Source organism: Sardina pilchardus, chromosome 1 (assembly GCF_963854185.1).
Source record: "Sardina pilchardus chromosome 1, fSarPil1.1, whole genome shotgun sequence".
Classification (NCBI taxonomy): Eukaryota; Metazoa; Chordata; class Actinopteri; order Clupeiformes; family Clupeidae; genus Sardina; species Sardina pilchardus.
This window is the reverse complement of record NC_084994.1, coordinates 45,160,798-45,179,051: the sequence shown is the minus strand read 5'-3', so window position 1 is coordinate 45,179,051 and position 18,254 is coordinate 45,160,798. Positions and strand designations below refer to the sequence as shown.

Sequence of the window (18,254 nt, the reverse complement as noted above, 5' to 3'; positions counted from 1 at the left end):
TGATGTCAACACGCTCCATTTTGTCTGTTTCCTCGTCTGCGGGATCCCGAGATCCCGACGCAGCCCTCGCGTCTCCTTCCATTTTCTAATAAAGCCTCCGCCTTTGCGCTCGCTCGCTGCCGAGGGGCTTAGGAGCCCCGTAAACGACTGCGGCGGTGGTGGTGGCGGGCGGCGGCGGCAGAGCTCGAGGAGCGCCAACGGGGACGAGGAGGAAAAGAAAGGGGGAACAAGAGGAGGAAAAAAGAAAGAGGCAGGTGATCCGGGCAGCATGTGTGGCAGCAGCAACCAGAGGGGAAATGAGCTGGCACACACCTCAGGCGTGGATTTAGCCTTTGAGCGTGAGTGCGTGTGTGTGTGTGTGTGTGTGTGTATGTGTGTGTGAGAGTGTGTGTGAGTGTGTGTGGCAAGGGAAATCTGTCTCTCCGGCTGGAGTCCAGAACAAAAAGTTTCCTGCAGGTAGCATAGCACCATGTTCTCACTAAGTCGACACAAAGACAATTTCTCGTGCAGCGCACATCAAGGCGGGGAGGGGGGTTTGGGTGGGGGGGCGTCCCACAGAGCCAACACTCATTTCATGTCCCTGGTTGCATGTCCTCTCGTAGATAATTACAAGTCGCCATGCAGCGGTGTGGTCTCCCTTTTTCTGTTCGTAAAAAGGGGAACAATGGGAAGCTGTACGTCTCAATTAGCCAGCGCTCCCTCGTGCCATCTACAGGAGCATCTGTCCCGCTCTCCACATCTGCTTCCTGTTCCACACTCCGCTTCCATTCCACCGACGGACCGGCTCATCAGACAGATGTTGCGATAATCATCTTTGTGTTGTGTGTTCGGCGCAATGTTTACGCTCTCGCCAAAAAAAAGCAGCGCTACGGTTCTCGGCTCGAGGCCGAATTGAGTTAATCACAAGTCATCGTTCTAATAATGTCATCGCTTTCATCTCGACGACCCAACCGCAGGTCCAGCTGAGACAGATTATATTCACTTGTTGATCAATTAAGTGATTGTCTTTTGATCTGAAAACTTTAGTCAAAACAGACGAGCATTTGTCCGGAAAAAAGATCCGTGTTAGCATGTGCAACACGTTTTAATCTATCTGAGCCATTTCATTTCATTTGGTGACTCATGTAATAGCCAAAGCAACATTCCCGAGGCACACCACGTAGTCATTAGGCTATAAATGGAGCCGCTTAAGAGGCTGATAAAACGCCACAATGACTTGCAGGACATTCACAGAAAAAGACGGAGGAGACGGCAAGGCAAGTTTGAATCGTGCATCTGTGTTGAGATACACTGCTTCAGAAGTGTGTGGTCTTTTTGGTCATCAGAATTGGACGCTGTGAAGTGGCCGGAGACCTCAGATGACAATATTCGGATGCCCAACAGATAAAAGCACTGAGAGGGTTAAAAATCCACTCTGAAGCTTTCGTGTCGTTAAATGCAAACTACTCCTTCATTAGAATATTGGTTCCACGTGGGACGCTAACTAAGCAAGATGACAGCCATAAACTGTCACAGCAAATGATAATTACACTGACCATTAACAATTCTTTAAGCAGCAAGCCCACAAAACCAATGCAACTGAAACACAGACAGCTGTGAAACACTTCCCAACTCAAGAGACACTGCAGTTTTCCTAAAGCAACCTAGCATTTGAGTGACTCGCTCCTTATCCACAAGATTTAAAAAGGCACTTGTGGTACTCAATCCTCTCACACACAAACATTTTCCAATACCTTACTGCATTACAACAGTCTCCCTTTCTTTCCCTCTCTTTCTCTCTCTCACACACACACAACTCTTTCACGGCTATAGCCAAACATACCATTATCACCCGCACCTCACTCCAGCTATTCCACATTCTGCACCCCAGCTCACCCAAACATTCTCCAACCAATCACATCACACCAGTTACCGTTCCGCCCACAAAGTAACTCACTAACCCTGCACACCCACAGACATGTACTGTATGCATATAATATACCACACTCAACACCTGCACCCAAACAATCCTACAGGCTGCACGCGCACACACGCACACACACACACACCCACCCGCCCCCGCCTTCCTAAGCTCCACCCGCCTTGCGATGACTCACCCTGGCAGGTCTTGCCAGCCTGGCAGTGGGTCATGTGGTTGAGGACGTTCTTCATGGTGCGGCAGTGTGGCAGCGAGCAGGCGCGGACCTCGCCGTTGGCCTGCTCGCGGCGCTGGCACTTGTGGGCGTGCAGCAGCAGGACCAGCTGCTGCTGGATCAGCTTGCGCTTCTCCGGGTCGGCCGTGGGGCCCGTGGCAACCCCGCCGGTGCCCGCCGCGGCACCTCCGGCAGTGGCGGCGGCACCGGCCGCCACCAAGCCCACTGGAGCGCCCAACTGCTGCTGCTGGGCCACCAAGCCCACGGTGGCACCCATCTGCTGCTGTTGTTGCGGCGAGGCCTGCTGCTGCATCTGGGACTGCAGGGGAGAGGAGAGGAGAGAGGGGAGAGAGAGAGAGGAGAGAGAGGAGAGAGAGAGAGAGGGGGGGGGGAAGAGGGAGAGAGAGACACAGAGGGATAAGAGGGTGACAGATAGAGAGAGGGAAAGTGAGAAGGACAAGAAAAACAGGAAGGAAACACATCAAGCATGAGCAAAGATGCTTTCACTGCAAAGAATCAGTTGGTGAGGTAATGAACTGTGTAGAACCACAACTTTCATTGTGCGTTTATGTGCGTGTGTGCATGCCTGTGTGTGTGTGTGTGTGTGTGTGTGTGTGTGTGTGTGTGTGTGTGCATGCATGTGTGGGTGTGTGTGGGTGTGTGTGAATGTAGCTGATATGGCCTTCTATGAACAGGATTCCACAAAACTTTCCATGCATTCAGGGGGTGTCAAATTTTGTGCAGATTTGAACCTGTCAGCCAAAGATACCTGCGATCACAACACATAGCTGTTTTGCCTTTTCATTTTTAACTAGGTGGCGCTATACTTCAAATGAGTAGATATGGGATGTGCTGACATGGCCCCTGGAGACCAATATACAAAAAAAAGTTGGTCATTCTTAGAGTTGTGGCGATACCAAAATGAGTAACCATGATACTATACCAGACAAAGTATCACGGTTACGGGTTTTATCGCGACACCGCAGTCTTTTTAAATTATTATTATTTTTATGAACTGCAATATATTTGTACAAGCTATACATACTTATTAATTACTTATAATGTTTGGTGCATGATAAACATAATACATAAGTCTTTTATTGTGAAACTCACTGTTAGCAGTACTGTAGGTTAGCAAAACGTTGCCTAGCAAAGTGTTGGCAAAAGAGTTAGCAAAACGTACAGGAGTTAGCAAAACGTTAAGGAATTTGCCACTGGTGTATTATTGTTCCTAAAAGCTGCTTATGGTCTATTTTCAGGTGAGCTTCTGACAATGAAAGGAAGCATAACTAACTTGTTGATAACCTTAACGTATCCAAGCGGATTTAATACACTGTTAAATGTTTTGCTTAAGTGTCAGTTCAAAGTAAGGTTGGCTAGCTTGGAACCTGTAACTAGCTAGCAGTGAGATGCCGGGAGGAGAGTAAAGGCGGCCGCTGTGTAGCGGAAACTGGCATTGGAAGTATAGTAATCCACGGTAGTATAGAATTTCGTGTAGAATTTCTAGTATAGTAGGAACCGTTAAGATTTCGAACCGCGGGGTTCTATGCCCTACAGTTCTAGAGACATTCACAGAAAACGGTCAAGCCCACCCTCCTTTCGGGGGGCCCAGTGTGGCCGGTGAGCGACGGATCAAAACGAAAAACAACGGTTCTGTGTCATCCTTGTGGGGCTACATGCCCACCAAGTTTCATGTAGTCTGGCCATATCAGCATTCATGGAGAGAGAGAAAAATCCGGAAGAAAGAAAAACTCTATGGACGGTCATGATCACCACAAGGGACACAAACTGCCCAATAGCCTGTGCTATTATCAAGCACTCTGCCTTTTCAATTGTCTTGAAACATGGTCTGGTTGATCACTTTACCATCGATAGCTTTGCACTGCTAAAACTAGGACATTGATGATTCATCACAAGAACTTTTTGGTCTGTAAGGACTCTGATACTCACCAGGTTTGCCACGTTGGTGACGGGCGCTCCCTTCAGGTCAGATGGGAACGGGGGCAGGCTGTTGGCCCCAGTGCCCTGCCCATATGCCTGCCCAAACGGACTACTATTGCCCGCTAGACCCATCTAGAGAATGAGAGAGAGAGAGAGAGAGAGAGAGAGAGGTAAGTACAGAAAAGTAAAACTTACAAGAAATTCACAGAAAGTGGCGTATTAATCATCTTACAGCCACTTTCACCAATTATTTTGCTACTACTTGGTCTTTGTCAGCGGCAAGTCCTCCAAAAAAAACATTATGACATACTTTTTGCATATATATTTTATTATTTTTTGGGGAAAAGGGTCTAGGCTCCCATCCTTGAAAACAGCTTTACAGCTATGGGTAACGAGACATTCTTTCTACTTTTGTTCTTATTTGGAAGAAGAGGTGTGAGCCCCTCAGATTAGATTAAAAAAAAAAAACATATTCAAATATAATAAAAACAACATTTACCAACACAACAACATTTAAATCAACATGATTTACCAGTAGTGTACAGTTTAGAGTACAACTATGTTCAATCGAACCCTAGAGTATTACGTCTACAGAACACAATCAGGCCGGGGTAGCGGGACAACTCGCTTCAGCTTAAATTTTTGTACTCATTGTAACATAACGGACATATTTATTCCCACCAAAAAGCACAAGATATTGTGTCTCTCAACCTTTTCTTTTGTATGCTCAAATAAACCGCATGATCGGCCATTTTGTTTGTCAAGATTTTCCATTGTATGGCTCATTTCCATGTAAAGCTCATCAGTTATTGGGTTGGGATTAGGGTTGGGTACCGACCCCTGTACTTTTACCGGTACCGACCGAATCACGTCGGTATTACCGGGTATTGCTTCACGTGAAATTGAACGGTGCTAAATTTCATGTGCATCAGGAGCGGAGTGCGCCATCTGACGTCATGTCTGAGTGTAGGCTAACGTTATGTCGGTCTCAAAAACTAAAGTGAATAGGCTTACTTAATATGCACCATTTAAGCCTGCATGTATTGCGCCAAGAGCAGGCATAAATGAATCAAAATAGTAGGCCTATCCCTGGTAAGAACTTAAAATAAAACTGAGAGTTGACGGAGTGCAATGAAATGCACCCATCTTCTGAATCGCGAGTGAGCTGGATCCATTCAAAACGGTAAAACAGGACTTTAAATAGTTCAAAGCATATGTGACAGAAATGTTTGAATGCTATTGAAATGTATCATGAGATGATAATGATGTGTTAACAGCATTAATAATATAGGCTATTTGCCAAATACTCGCTGTATTTGTCGTGACAACTTGCTCTAAGGATATTGACCGTAGCCTTTGCTTTTGCTGTGCTGCTCCAAGCAGTCAGCAGATAGATGGTCATAAAAAAATAGAAACTACTGTATGTCCTAACCGCGATGCGAGCAAACATTAACGATACAATTCGTTTAATTTCATTGCTGTCAATTGTGACAGCAAGCAACGCGAGCAGCGCGATGTTTTGAGAGAACTTTTGTTGTTGGCATACTACGGTTTCTATTTTCTCTCTGTCGCTCGCTTTGCTCTGTTATTTTGAATGAGAAATATGACTCATTAAAACGGCATATTTAACGGATTCACTCCCCCCGATGCAATGCTATAATTTAATTATACAAGTTGTAGGCCCACGCAACAGTTTGCTGGTTAGCCTACACATACAGTAAACCTGACAGACAGACTATGCGTAGCGTTTCAAGGTGGAACAATGCGCTGCATCAAGACGAGCTATAATAATTCACGATGGCATGGAATGTTTTATTAGTCAAAGGATAACCGAACGACCAAACTCGCCAGCCTATTACTCACGTTAGAAACTGACTGAAACGAAGTAATTTAAACAACAGAACTGGTAAGGAGTGGATAATAATCTACCCAGATAGCAAAATGTATTTGGCCCGGATCCGCCAGGGATTCCCAAACTGTGGAACGCATACCACCTGCTTCTAGGAGATAGCCTATGCGAGATGAAAAGGGCTATGGTGGAGGGGTGTTAAAAAACAAACTTTTAAAACATTTTGTAATTAATGAATGAATAAATGAATAACTTCTAAACCATTTGTAAACTCTATAGAAGGCTATGTTTTCATTAAAAAGGGGCGGTTTATTAAACATGATGCCTGGCATACCGCTGACCTAGGCTAGGCCTACTGTTAAATTGCACAAAACAAAGATGGAAGGATTGCTTTTTTCATGAACATGGCCTAAAAATAGCTAAATCATCATATAACCCAATGGACTAATTATTTGTTCTATGTTTGGGTTTGATGGAGTCTGTTTAAAAAAAACTTCCACTATCCATTGTTCATGTTCATAGGCTACTTAAGAAATGAGAGGGGTTTGTATTGTGTTGAAAACATTCTCAATGTATAAATTTGATTTTGTGGAACTTGTAGTTGATACAAACAAGGTGTTACAGATTCAGTAAGGGTAAGGTACCGAAAAAAATACCGTTGAATACCGACACCGAACCTCAGGCACCGGCACCGGTACCGATATCGGTTCAAATGCGATAGGTACCCAACCCTAGTTGGGATAACCTACTAGTGTGCGAACCGGAGTTATCAATGTACCAAACTGGCAATTTGATGCTGGTGCATGGAATTATGTCCAACGCTATCCACGATAATAATAATAATAATAATAATAATAATAACAACAATAATAATATATATTTGGGGCGAGAAGGAGATGCTGTTGAAGACCACGCAGAAAAACACAGCTGTGGTGTTAAGCAACTTCGAGATGGTCTTTTAGCTGTCAAAGATCAGAGTGTCCAATTTATCCGTGTGTGGGTTTGTTTGTAGAAAAAAAGTTTAATATGGAGTGTTTATTTACATTGTTTGTTCTGCTCTAAATGCTGCCATGTGAACACAAAATGGGACAATAAAAAATATATCAATTCAGCCCGTGATTCGTTACAAAATAGCTATGAAGACTTTTGATGGCTTTTGATGCCACTTAGAATGAAATTTAAGACCAACTTAACAATAACTTGGAAAAAAAAAACAACAAAAACCAAACAATTAAACACACACAGGCACACAACAGCTGTGGAATATCTTCAGTTCAGCATCAATGTTAAGAAGTTAGAGATTTTTTAAGTTACAAAAGGCTAAATGAAAGCCATAATAGGAAACCAACAATGTCTGAAAACTTTAGATTTTTGCTAGAATGCTTTCAAGAATGCACTGTCTCTTAAGACTTTTGGGGATTTGCAGGAACCCTGACTGACAAACACACGCACACACACACAGTCATAAACACAGTCCCCACCCACTTCCAGAGCAGGCTGATAGAGGGCCAGCTGAATGGAGGTGCTGGCTGTCTGGGCTGAGCGTCCGCTTTTGGCAGCCTCAAGCCGTCTCCTCTCTTCAGCCGGAGGGAAAGAGAAAGGAAGGAAATCTTGGGAGCTGAAGGGGCCCCCTGTACCCCCTCCTCCTCTCCCTCCGCAGACCCCTGTACCCCCCCACCCCTCCTCCTCCTGTTCTCTCCCTCCGCATCCCTCCCCCCGCCCCCTTGTCCTTGTCGGAGGCGCAGCTGGCCGGGAGGCTGCCTGTGTGCCGCTGACGGACGGCCGGCCGGCTGGGTGGACAGAGGCCCAGCTGAGAGGCTGAATGCAGGCAGAGGGGTGGCGAGGGGGGCAGCTTTACACACACACAGCTGAGAGGCTCCTTCAGTCAGCACTCCGCCTTGTTCCCCCACTCCGCTCATCTCCTTAACCCCCCAACACACACACACACGCGCACGCATCCCCCAATCCCTCCTTTTCCATCTTAACGCAGTGGGGCAGCGGGTAACTCCACAATGTAAGCACCAAATCTTCAGGATCGTCTCCCGAGCAGGACGGCAGACAGAGCGCCGCTGCAGGCCGAACGGGACGGCCTCTGGCGCTGGGGGCTGCTCAGCAGCTGTCTGCTCAAGAGTAAAGAGTGTATCTGACGTGATGAAAACGTCCGCAGCAGAACTAGGGCTCCTCCGACTAAGGGCTTTTTCTTAAGCTGGCTGAGGAGGCCTGATTCTCAAACTGAAACTGTGTCGATTCATTGACCGCGGTGCTGTAGAGGCATATTGTTGGGTCTAAGCCAACCAACTGTTGCATCATGATGAAAGATCCAGGGAATCGAAGAATAGACAGGCGATGTGGGAGGCCAACAATATGTCAGTGGTAGTTGTGTGTGTGTCTGTGTTTGAAGGTAGACACGATGATGAATTCATCAGCGATGAATGAGTGAAATGCATGATGGATGTGCGTGCGTGTGTGTGTGAAGGACAAAGGTGGTAAACAGGGCTGCAGTGTAGAGGTGTAATGGATGGGAGGAGAATGTGCCTGTGGAGTGTGTGTGTGTGTGTGTGTGTGTGTGTGTGTGTGTGATGGATGCATCCCTGAGGAATTACTCATATATTGCTGCACCTTGAGATTGCTTTTGCTCCTAACGGTGCTGTCACTCACACTGATGTCAAACGGCAGACGCGCTCTGCAGGAGACCAACAGATCTTCAACCCAAGAACTGCACTGGAAGTAGGTCTACCTCTGATGCCAAACCACAGAGAACATCACGAGTGTGCGAGATCAACGCCAGAAAGGGAACCCTACCGTGGTTGAGTCGGCGTTGTCTGTGTTTGGACACGAAGAGCAGGCGACAACATGAGAGGGTAAAAACAGGCGCTTAAAGAGATTTACGAACTTCAGACACTCGACATGAAAACCGCAGCGCAACCTTCAAGAGTGTGCGGGTCTGCATTGAGTAGCAAGAAAAACCACAACCGGTTTCATTATGGCTAAAGTACCACTTCACACAATGTCACTAAGTGTAACAACACTTCTTAAATATTTGTTCTCAATGCTGATGGGATCCATCACAGCCCATAGAAGAGCTATTTTTTCTTGTCCTGGGCAATATCTCCTTTTTAAAAGGCAAAATTAATTCAAGGCCACCAGTCAGGTAAAACCGTTTATGTATGCAGTTTTCAAAGGCCGAGCCTGTGACACTTTCACTTCCTTCAGGCTAAAGGAAAAAAAAAAAAAGCACTTTTGCAACGACCTGATATTTCAGCTTTCTGATATTTTAGCTTCAGTTTTCTGATTTTTTTTCTTCCCTTTTATCCACTCACTCCTCCAAACTGCTTGTGTTTGGTGGCTTTAACACCAATAATTACCACATCACACACAGGAAAAATGGTCGCTAGCTGTAGACTTTGTTAATAGGCCACTGGGGCATTCTCTGATTCTTAAAATAACTAAAACGTTGAATGTAAGCCTACACTTGACCCACCATAATAGGTGGTTTTCTAACAGCCTACCGAAAACAAGAAGGCAACCTCCCCTTGAATGGACTATGTGTACGAAAACTACAAAAACTACACGTAATCTGACAAATAATTGAATGGAATTTAGTAAAAAATAAAAATAAAAAAAAACAAAAAAAAAAAAGGATTGCATAGGACCTCAAGTGAACCCTCTCTCCTTCTTGCCTGTGTATCAACATCTCAGTCTTTCTCCTTCATGTGCCTCCTGCATTCCACGGACTCTCTCTCTCTCTCTCTCTCTCTCTCACCACAGTCAACCCTCTCAGTGTGGTACTGTGCCCCTGTCCTCAGCGGTGAGGACAGTCAGAGAGTGCATGACGAGCAGAGAGGCCCGATTGCTTCCTATTGACTTCCTGTGCAGGCCTGGGTGTCTCACATGCCTCTCCTCCCCCTCCGCTCCCCTCCCTCGGCCCCCGAGGCTCCCTGCCGACTCCGTACTCACGCAAGCGGCCCGTGGCAAACTCCTAACAATGGAGGCTGGGGCAGGACAAATCATGGAATGATTAGCCAGCCAGCCTGCCCGCTGGGGAGGGGACATGGCCAGATGCGCTGGCCTAGAACTCATCTGTTAGTTACACAGATCCTCTGCGCATTATAAGGGCAATAAAATGATCATGGCAAAATGTGTAAGAAATGGTGGTGTGCACAAGGATAGGCTCCTTATGGGACTGTGAGTAGGGATGGGTATAGGGGAGTGCCTAAGGGGAGCACTGCAAAGTTGTTACAGGTAGCATAAGTAACGTTAAGCTCTAGGACAAACGGTGCTGCTATTGTCATTTACGTAATGTTATTTCATTCCAACATTGCTGTAACTTTTCAGAACGTTTATGGCACTGGCACTTTGCCTTAGTTCACATTGGCAGTCGAAATCCGATTTTTTGCTTATCTGGATTGTATCTGGCTTGAATTTTGGGTAGTCTGAACGGCACAAAACCACATGAAATGCATGCATTCCAATGCTGATTCGCAACGCATACGAAGGTGGTTTCAATATCACTTACTGTCGGATATGACTCAATCTGATCAGTCGAACCACTTGAATAGGATTTCAACGTACCCCTTTAGACATTTGCACTGCGACAAACAATTGCAACATAATTCTAAGTGACGGAAGTGATTGATTGATTGATTCAGCGCGTGCGCCAGGCCCGTTGCTGTGTCATGCGCGTTGACATAGCGGCAAAGAAAAAACTCGAATATAGTAGTTTCCTCCGTTTCTGACGCTTTCTCAAAAAACTGTAAGGTATTTGCGCCGCAGCTACGCATAAGTTGGAAAATATCAAAAATAAACCTGCTTTCATCCATGTCGACTTGGTTGTGTACAACTCTATCTAATGAATCCAGGTGTGTGTAATTTATATCGGATATGAGCATTGCACGCCAAGATCGGATGTGATCACTTGCAATATGCAATGAGAACAGTCAGTCAGAAAGATCAGATTCTAATCGGATATGCAAGACATCGGATTTCGACTGCCAGTGTGAACTAAGCCTTAGAAATCGTTTGTGGAGGACACCGTGTGGAGGAATGCTCTGTTCCGTGTGTCTTTGCATGTTTGATTGAATGCATTTTGCGACAAAAAGATCTTTAACAACAGATGTCAAATCTAGCTTTTAGCATAATCAACACCCCACCACTCGGAAGGTAACACGGGTTACGAGTCAACAACAATAACAAAAAAAATCACATCAAAAGTTTCAGACATTGCATAGCTACTTTGCCTATTACTTGGCAACTTTCACTTTCAATCATACCCCATAGGGATTATAATAGCAAACAAACTACTCGCAAAATGACTGATATGAGAGACATTCACCAGAAGCAAAAAACCCATTGCCACAGACATCAGTCATATATAGCGGTCATTATACAGATATTCTGAACCATTAAAAAGTTCCATTAATTTTAATTCAGCAAGTGATTCATTTAGATCAGCAAGGGAATATTGCTTTAAAGCGCTATATATTTCTATTGCTTTACAGTATATAGGAATAATTTGGTACCCTGGGAATCCAGAGTTCTCGCGAGAGCACAATTTGAATAGTGTCCACAAGATACTCTGGCCACGAGCAATGAAGGAGGCTATGTTTTTACCGCAACCATCTGCGGTAACCAATAAAATCGGTGTATCTGATATAAATTAATCACTTGCTGAATTAAAATTAATGGAACTTTTTAATGGTTCAGAATATCTGTATAATGACCGCTATATATGATTGATGTCTGTGGCAATGGGTTTTGTGCTTCTGGTTAATGTCTCTCATATCAGTCATTTTGTGAGTAGTTTGTTCGCTATTATAATCCCTATGGGGTATGATTCTCTCACCTGCTCTTTTTAACTTGTACATGGATGAACTATCTCAGCAACTAAATGAATGCCAAACTGGTTGTCTGATTGGGAACACTCTTGTAAATCATCTCATGTATGCAATTCTCTCTCCCAGCAGTGCTGGTTTTCAGCAATTACTGAACATTTGTTCTGACTATGGGATAAAATATGATGTGCAATACAATGCAAAAAAGTGTTGTTGTGATATGTAGAACTAAAGGGGACAAAGAGCTGTGTTTTCCAGATTTCTATCTGTCAGGACAAGTGTTTGGAGTCTGTAAGAAAACAAAATACCTGGGTCACTACATCACAGATCAGATGTCTGATGATGATGACATATATAGACAGTGTCGCATGCTATATGCCCAAGCTAATATTTTGAAAAGGAAATTCCAAATGTGCTCTGACAAAGTAAAAGTTCAGCTTTTTAAAGCATACTGTACTCCACTATACACTGCAGCCCTATGGGCAAAGTTTAAAAAGGCCAGTCTACAGAGGCTACAGGTTGCTTATAATGACTGCCTTAGGATATTACTGAAGAAGCCTAGGAGCTGTAGTGCTAGTGGCCTGTTTTGTAATGCAGGTGTCAGAACCTTCAGAGCATTGTTGAGGAACCTGATGTATAAATGTATCTGTCGCCTAAATATGTCACAGAATTACATTGTTATATTACTGACCAATCCCAGATATAGCACAATTCGTTACCAGTCACCAATGTGGAGGTACTGGTATGAATGTCTTATGAAAATGTGTGGGAGAAGTTGTTGGATTTTTTTTGGTATGTTTGTTTGTTTTTTATGTAGGGCTGTTTGTGTGTTCTTCTATGGACCTTGAGTCTGACAAATAAAATGATGATGATGATGATAGGTAGGCCAGGGACGAGCTAAACGGATGACGACAGCGCTACAACTTTCGTTTTTGGTCGAAGTGTTATCCAACTGCGTCAAAGTCCAGAATCAGTCAGAGTAAACATTTTGTTGTATAGAGATTGAGAACGTGACGTAAAACGCAATGCATTTTGGGAATCAGTGGCCCAAAACTTAAGTTGTTTTACTGACGTGCGGGAACAACGAAGTGCAGTTGTTGAAATGCCGTTTACCTGCTGTGTTATAAAATTCAATAGAGTAACATGAAGCTTATCTTGTATCATTTTCCAGCGTGGAAAAATAATAGTATACGCCATGTTTCAGAGGTGACAAAAGGCGAGGAATGGCATGGATAGCAGCAGTAGGAAGCACAAGATTATGTTCTGTTTTTCACACAATTTTTTCACGCTTAGTTTTCATTATTATCATGCCAGATCATAGACCCAGAACACTAGTTTACATGGGCTGGTATCAGGCGAGCCAAACTTACCCATAATTCTTTGTGTTTTGATGACAATGGTCACATGTCTTAGCGATCTCTATTATCCAATTGCGTGCCGTGATATTTTCAAGATGGGTCATTTTCATTATTCGTGGCCACACCCTTAATCTGAAAGATTCCAGGGTCTGGCTTACTACCAGGCTAATAATTTGGCTGAATCAATCGCAAGCAGTCAAATTAATAGGTCTGCAAAGCCATCTCTCTGACAAAATGAAAGATTGTTTTGCATAATGGGTTCACTTGCTATTTGTTTTAACATCCGCTGTGAAGAGGAAAAGGCACCACCAACTAAGATAGTGATGCTCCGATCGATCGGCCGCCGATCATGATCGGCCGATATTGGCTAAAAATGGCTTGATCGGTGGACACCAAAAGTGCCGATCAAAAAAGCCGATCATGTGACCTAAATTACTTGCGTGACTTTTTTCCACTTGCATGATGCGCGGCGCTCAGGCACACAGCCTGGAGAGGAGCAATGACAACATGAGTATAATATAGGCTAAAGTTTTAGTTACCAAATTAACCATTTGCAATGTATGTCGTGCTGAAATCCCTCGAGGTGGAAGCCACCAACAACGTTTGAACACCACTACAGACAACTGAATATGTCGGGTAGGGTATGAGAAACAAAACCAGCCAACTTCCCCATCTTCAATCAGCCGACTGTAGGCCTACTAAACAATAGGGATAATACTGTAAAAGATGGAAAGACATCATGTTCAGAATTAATTTGCCTCCGCGAACAACCTCTGTTCGTTGTGGAGGATAAAGCCCTCCTTATAGCCTACAGTAGTCTATAGGTTACGATTTTGCTAATATTTGTAGCCTAAAAGATTTTTGAAAGACTAGTCAGACTCAAAGACAAGTCATAGAGTTTTAAGTCACAAACTAGTCACAGACTATGCAAAGACATGTTTGATATTTTCGTAACGGCAAAACTAGAAAAAGACTCCGACTGACTTACAACTACTAATTGACACCTTACATCAAACGAGTTAACGGGAGCGCACCGCGATTCCACTACAACTCCCATGGTTTCTGTCCCGACTTTGGATATTTAGTCGCCGACTGTGAAAACATGGAAATATCGAGCAATGTAAGTAGGCTTTAACCTGCCTTGAGCCATGAAATGCAGGCATGAAACACTAATGTGCATCTCCCCGCATTACCAAACAGTGTAGCTACGTTGACAAGCTGAAGAATAGGGTAGGCTATTAGCTTCCCAAGCGCAGACGCCTGTCCAATGTCCCCGCTAGCTTAACTAGCGCACTTTATTGACTCAAACTGGTGGCATTTAACGGCATGTTTCAGTCATGGGGGATTCCAAGAGAAAAAAACCTTGCATTTTTTTGCTTACAGTAGCTTACATTGTTTCCTTTTTTTGGATTTGGAACAGAGAAAAAGACTTAGTTTTGTACTTTGTGGCAGTAGGTTTTGGTATAACACGTTTTTCATTTAATGTAGTCAGTGTATTAAGAAGGCTATACTTTTCAGTAGGTAATGTGTCATTTGGTCTCATCCCATTTAGGTGATCTAATGCGTGTTGGTCTGCCTGACCCCATCCCTGTATGGAACTGTCATGCATGTCACTCTGCATATTTGGAAAAGATAGCCAAAGTTATTTCATTTTCTGAACATCTGTTCTTCAACATCTTGACTAGCCTATACTGCCACTTACATTAATTCATAGTTAGTTTAATTTCTGCAAATGATGCAAACTCTGCTAGATTATTGTTAAAAGATTGTCATTCCCCGCCAATCTGCCATTCTGTGATCGGCAGTGATCGGCAATCGGCCGATCATGATTTTGGTGATCGGTAATCGGTGATCGGCCCCAAAAATGCTGATCGGAGCATCTCTAAACTAAGAGACAAGAGACCACGTGGAGGTGTTTTTATAACATCCTAGACGTGTTAATTGAACAATTAAGCAGGTTTGAAATAAATAAATAAAACTGAGCCAATTAGACAAGGTGACGGGAAAACAAAGACCTAAGCCAAAGCTGCCACTGAATGGGTCTAATTCCAGCAGTGTTGATGAAGGTTATTTAATGTGACGTGACTAATCTCAGCATTGTCGGCAACACTGACAAACGCACAGAAAGGTTAGCATAAAACTGCAACAAGCACGGCAGTGTGCCAAGTAGAACAGAGCTTAAAAACCAGGCTAGTGCAGCGTGAGGCGTGTTTGTTCCTCGAGTCTTTCAAATGGGTCTGTTTCCATTTAGATAGTCGATGCTTTGTGAAGTACTCATGGCAAATTTAGTCAATTATCAAAGCAAATGTGTGTAGACTATGAAAACCGGTCCATCTAATTTAGCATTGTGGGTCGAATAAATATTTTTTTTTACTTTATTGTTTGAGGTATCCACTATTACTTCACAATTTCCGATAAGAATTTTTAAAAATTATGTGGAAAAGGCACACATTTCAAACTAGCTGACTTCCAGGCTACAGCAATACTTCCGGTGTAACGCCCAATCCAATTTTTTCCCCACAAATTCCATTTGATTTTATTTCTTAGTCAGTTTTTTTCGATTTATTTTGGCTGCTTAGAAGGGTTTTTTTTTTGCTTCTAACCAGGATTAACCATTCCAAAAACCTGCTGATATATTCAGCAATATTAACAGTTAAATGAATGAAATAGACAGCTCGTTTTGAGTGTCAGATGCACGCATAGACGGTACCCTTCTGTCTTAATGCATGGATCTCGTTGCAAATTTAATACATTTTTTGTCAATTGAAAGTTGTTTTTATCAACTTTTTAGGCACTGTTGGTTTATCAAGAAGCTACTCATTTGGACATGTTTTGTCATGTGTAGAATGTGACTTTTTATATTTATATTATATTTAAAGTGTCAACCCAAAATCAACCAATTCCATGCAATTACACATTGATGATTCTGTTTTTATTTTCCGTGATTACACCAGTATTTTCCACATGATGGAAAACATTGGGCCCTACCGGTGTTCAGACCCAACAAACAAACAAATAGATAAATATATATATAGAAGCAGTGCCTCTTACCTTATTCATGCTGCTGGCCTGCTGGGCGTTGAGCGCGGCCTGTGTGAGCGTCTCTGCCAGCACGCTGCCCGCTGCATTGCCCCCTGCCCCAGCGGCTCCCACCGCTGCCTGGGTCTGGTACTGCATGGCCCCTCGGCCCCGTCCAGCTGGGCCCAGCGTCCCGTTCAGCACCTGTCCTTGCTGGCCCACCGTGCCCTGGCCCAGCATGGCGTGTGCCTGTCCGCTGTTCAGCATGGCCTGGCTGAATCCAGCCGTGTTCATGCCCATGGCTACGTTGGCGCCTCCGTTGGCGCCGCCGTTATTGTTGGCAGCCTGGACCCCTGCGTTGGCGCCACCGCCGGGCTTGGGCGGCTGTGGGGAGGAGTGCGACGGAGAGCCGTGGCCCAGGGGGCTCTTGCCCAGGGCTCCCAGCTGGCCGCCCCCTAAGGTGGCGCCCCCAGTCGAGGCGTTGCCGGTGCCCAGGCCTCCCGTCAGGCTGGAGCCGCCGCTGCTGCCCGCGCGCAGGAGCTCAGACAGCTGCTTGTGCTTAGCGGCGGCGTCGGGCATAATGGAGCCCGCTCCCCCGCCGCCAGGACCCGCTCCTCCGCCGCCCGCCCCGCCACCATTGGAGGAGGGCAGCAGGAGGTCGCCGCCGTTCGGGATGAGTTCATCTGGAAGATCATTCTCTAGGTCGTCCCAGGACAGGGAGCCCAGGTCTGTGCAGAAAGAGAGAAAGAGATAGAAAGAGAGAGAGAGAGAGAGAGAGAGAGGGGAGAGGATGAGTACAGAAAAGCCTCTGGGCCGCCTTTAGTCTGAGGAGTCACTGCACTGCAGAGGAATCACCTAGTGAGCCTAATATGAATGGTCAGTCACTGAAAAAAGACCCTTCCCTAGCAAATGAAAACAATTATGAAAGGCATTTGGGAATCTGATATAATAGTATGTCAGTCTGTCAATGTCTCTGTGTGTGTGTGTGTGTGTGTGTGTGTGTGTGTGTGTGTGTGTGTGTGAAAGGGAGAGATAAAGAGAGAGAGAGTTGCTGTATATGCATGTGTGTTCAACACCCGTCTGCCACAATGGAATTCTCTCAGCTAATAACACAGCCATTTAACACATCCATTTTAGACTGCAAATGTGCCCGAGAGCACTCAGGCACTCGGTTGCGCACACACACACACACACACACACACACACACACACACACACACACACACACACACACACACACAGTTGTGAGAGCAAGTGAATGCATGCAATCAGCGCTCAGCTGATGGTACAGGATAAGGGGGTGGGTCTGGAGAAGCCCCATTCACAGCTCTGACGGGTGAGAAAAACCAAACCAGCTGGGAGGGCATTTTAGAGGCTTCCCGAAAACAACATGGACGTGAGCAAAGTGTCACTACACTACCCTCATGGATGCAACAAGGCCCCTCTGGAACGCAAGAGGCGTGATGGCCAACTACGAACACTAATTTCAGAAAGACCTGTTTGTCAGATCATTTTAACTGGTTGTGGGGTGTTTTGCTTGCTGCATTTTTCTCCCTCCAATTTATAGACCCATTTATTAGCCAGCATGACCACACTGACCTGACCCAAAACCACTTTGGGTTGACAAAGCGTGCCAATCATGCCCAAAAGAAACCAGCTCAGCGTGGAAGTGGGGTGACAAACTGAATTTATTCTGCAGCACTTCGCATTTCGTCATCGAATTACACAGCTCCTCAGTACAGACTCCTCTACTACCACCACCACCACTACTACTACTTCCACTGACATCACTACTACAACTGCTGCTACAACACAGACAATGCAGACGTCATTGAGTTTTCTTTGCCCACTAGATTTAGTTAATTCTCCCTCTAATGCCAAATCCGAGCGCGCAGTGATTGTCAGCAATTAACCACAGACATCATCTGCGTAGCGAACACCAAAGCCCAGCCCGAGGCGTACTTCCATTTCTAAATGCTGACAAGTCTCTGTTGGTCCAGCAGCCAAAGCTACAGCTGCTGGGCCCACTTATTCATCTGCTCCTGCTCAGGCTTCCAAAGGGACCGCTGCGCACGCCGTCATTCATACTACTGCCTCCTTCAGCAACCTCAACTGAACGCTGCCT

General features: G+C 44.9%; 1 protein-coding gene across 6 annotated transcripts in view; it reads right to left on the bottom strand.

Moving 5' to 3' along the window:
* Nucleotides 1-18,254, bottom strand: part of crebbpa (CREB binding protein a) — a 56,962-nt gene that overhangs the window by 28,231 nt on the left and 10,477 nt on the right. For all 6 annotated transcript variants that reach the window (XM_062545977.1, XM_062545985.1, XM_062546013.1 and 3 more), the window contains exons 2-4: nt 16,163-16,857; nt 4,083-4,205; nt 2,097-2,451 (exon numbers count right to left, since the gene is read on the bottom strand). In XM_062545977.1, the coding sequence (XP_062401961.1) occupies nt 2,097-2,451; nt 4,083-4,205; nt 16,163-16,857 (1,173 nt within the window). The remainder of the gene's footprint in view (nt 1-2,096; nt 2,452-4,082; nt 4,206-16,162; nt 16,858-18,254) is intronic.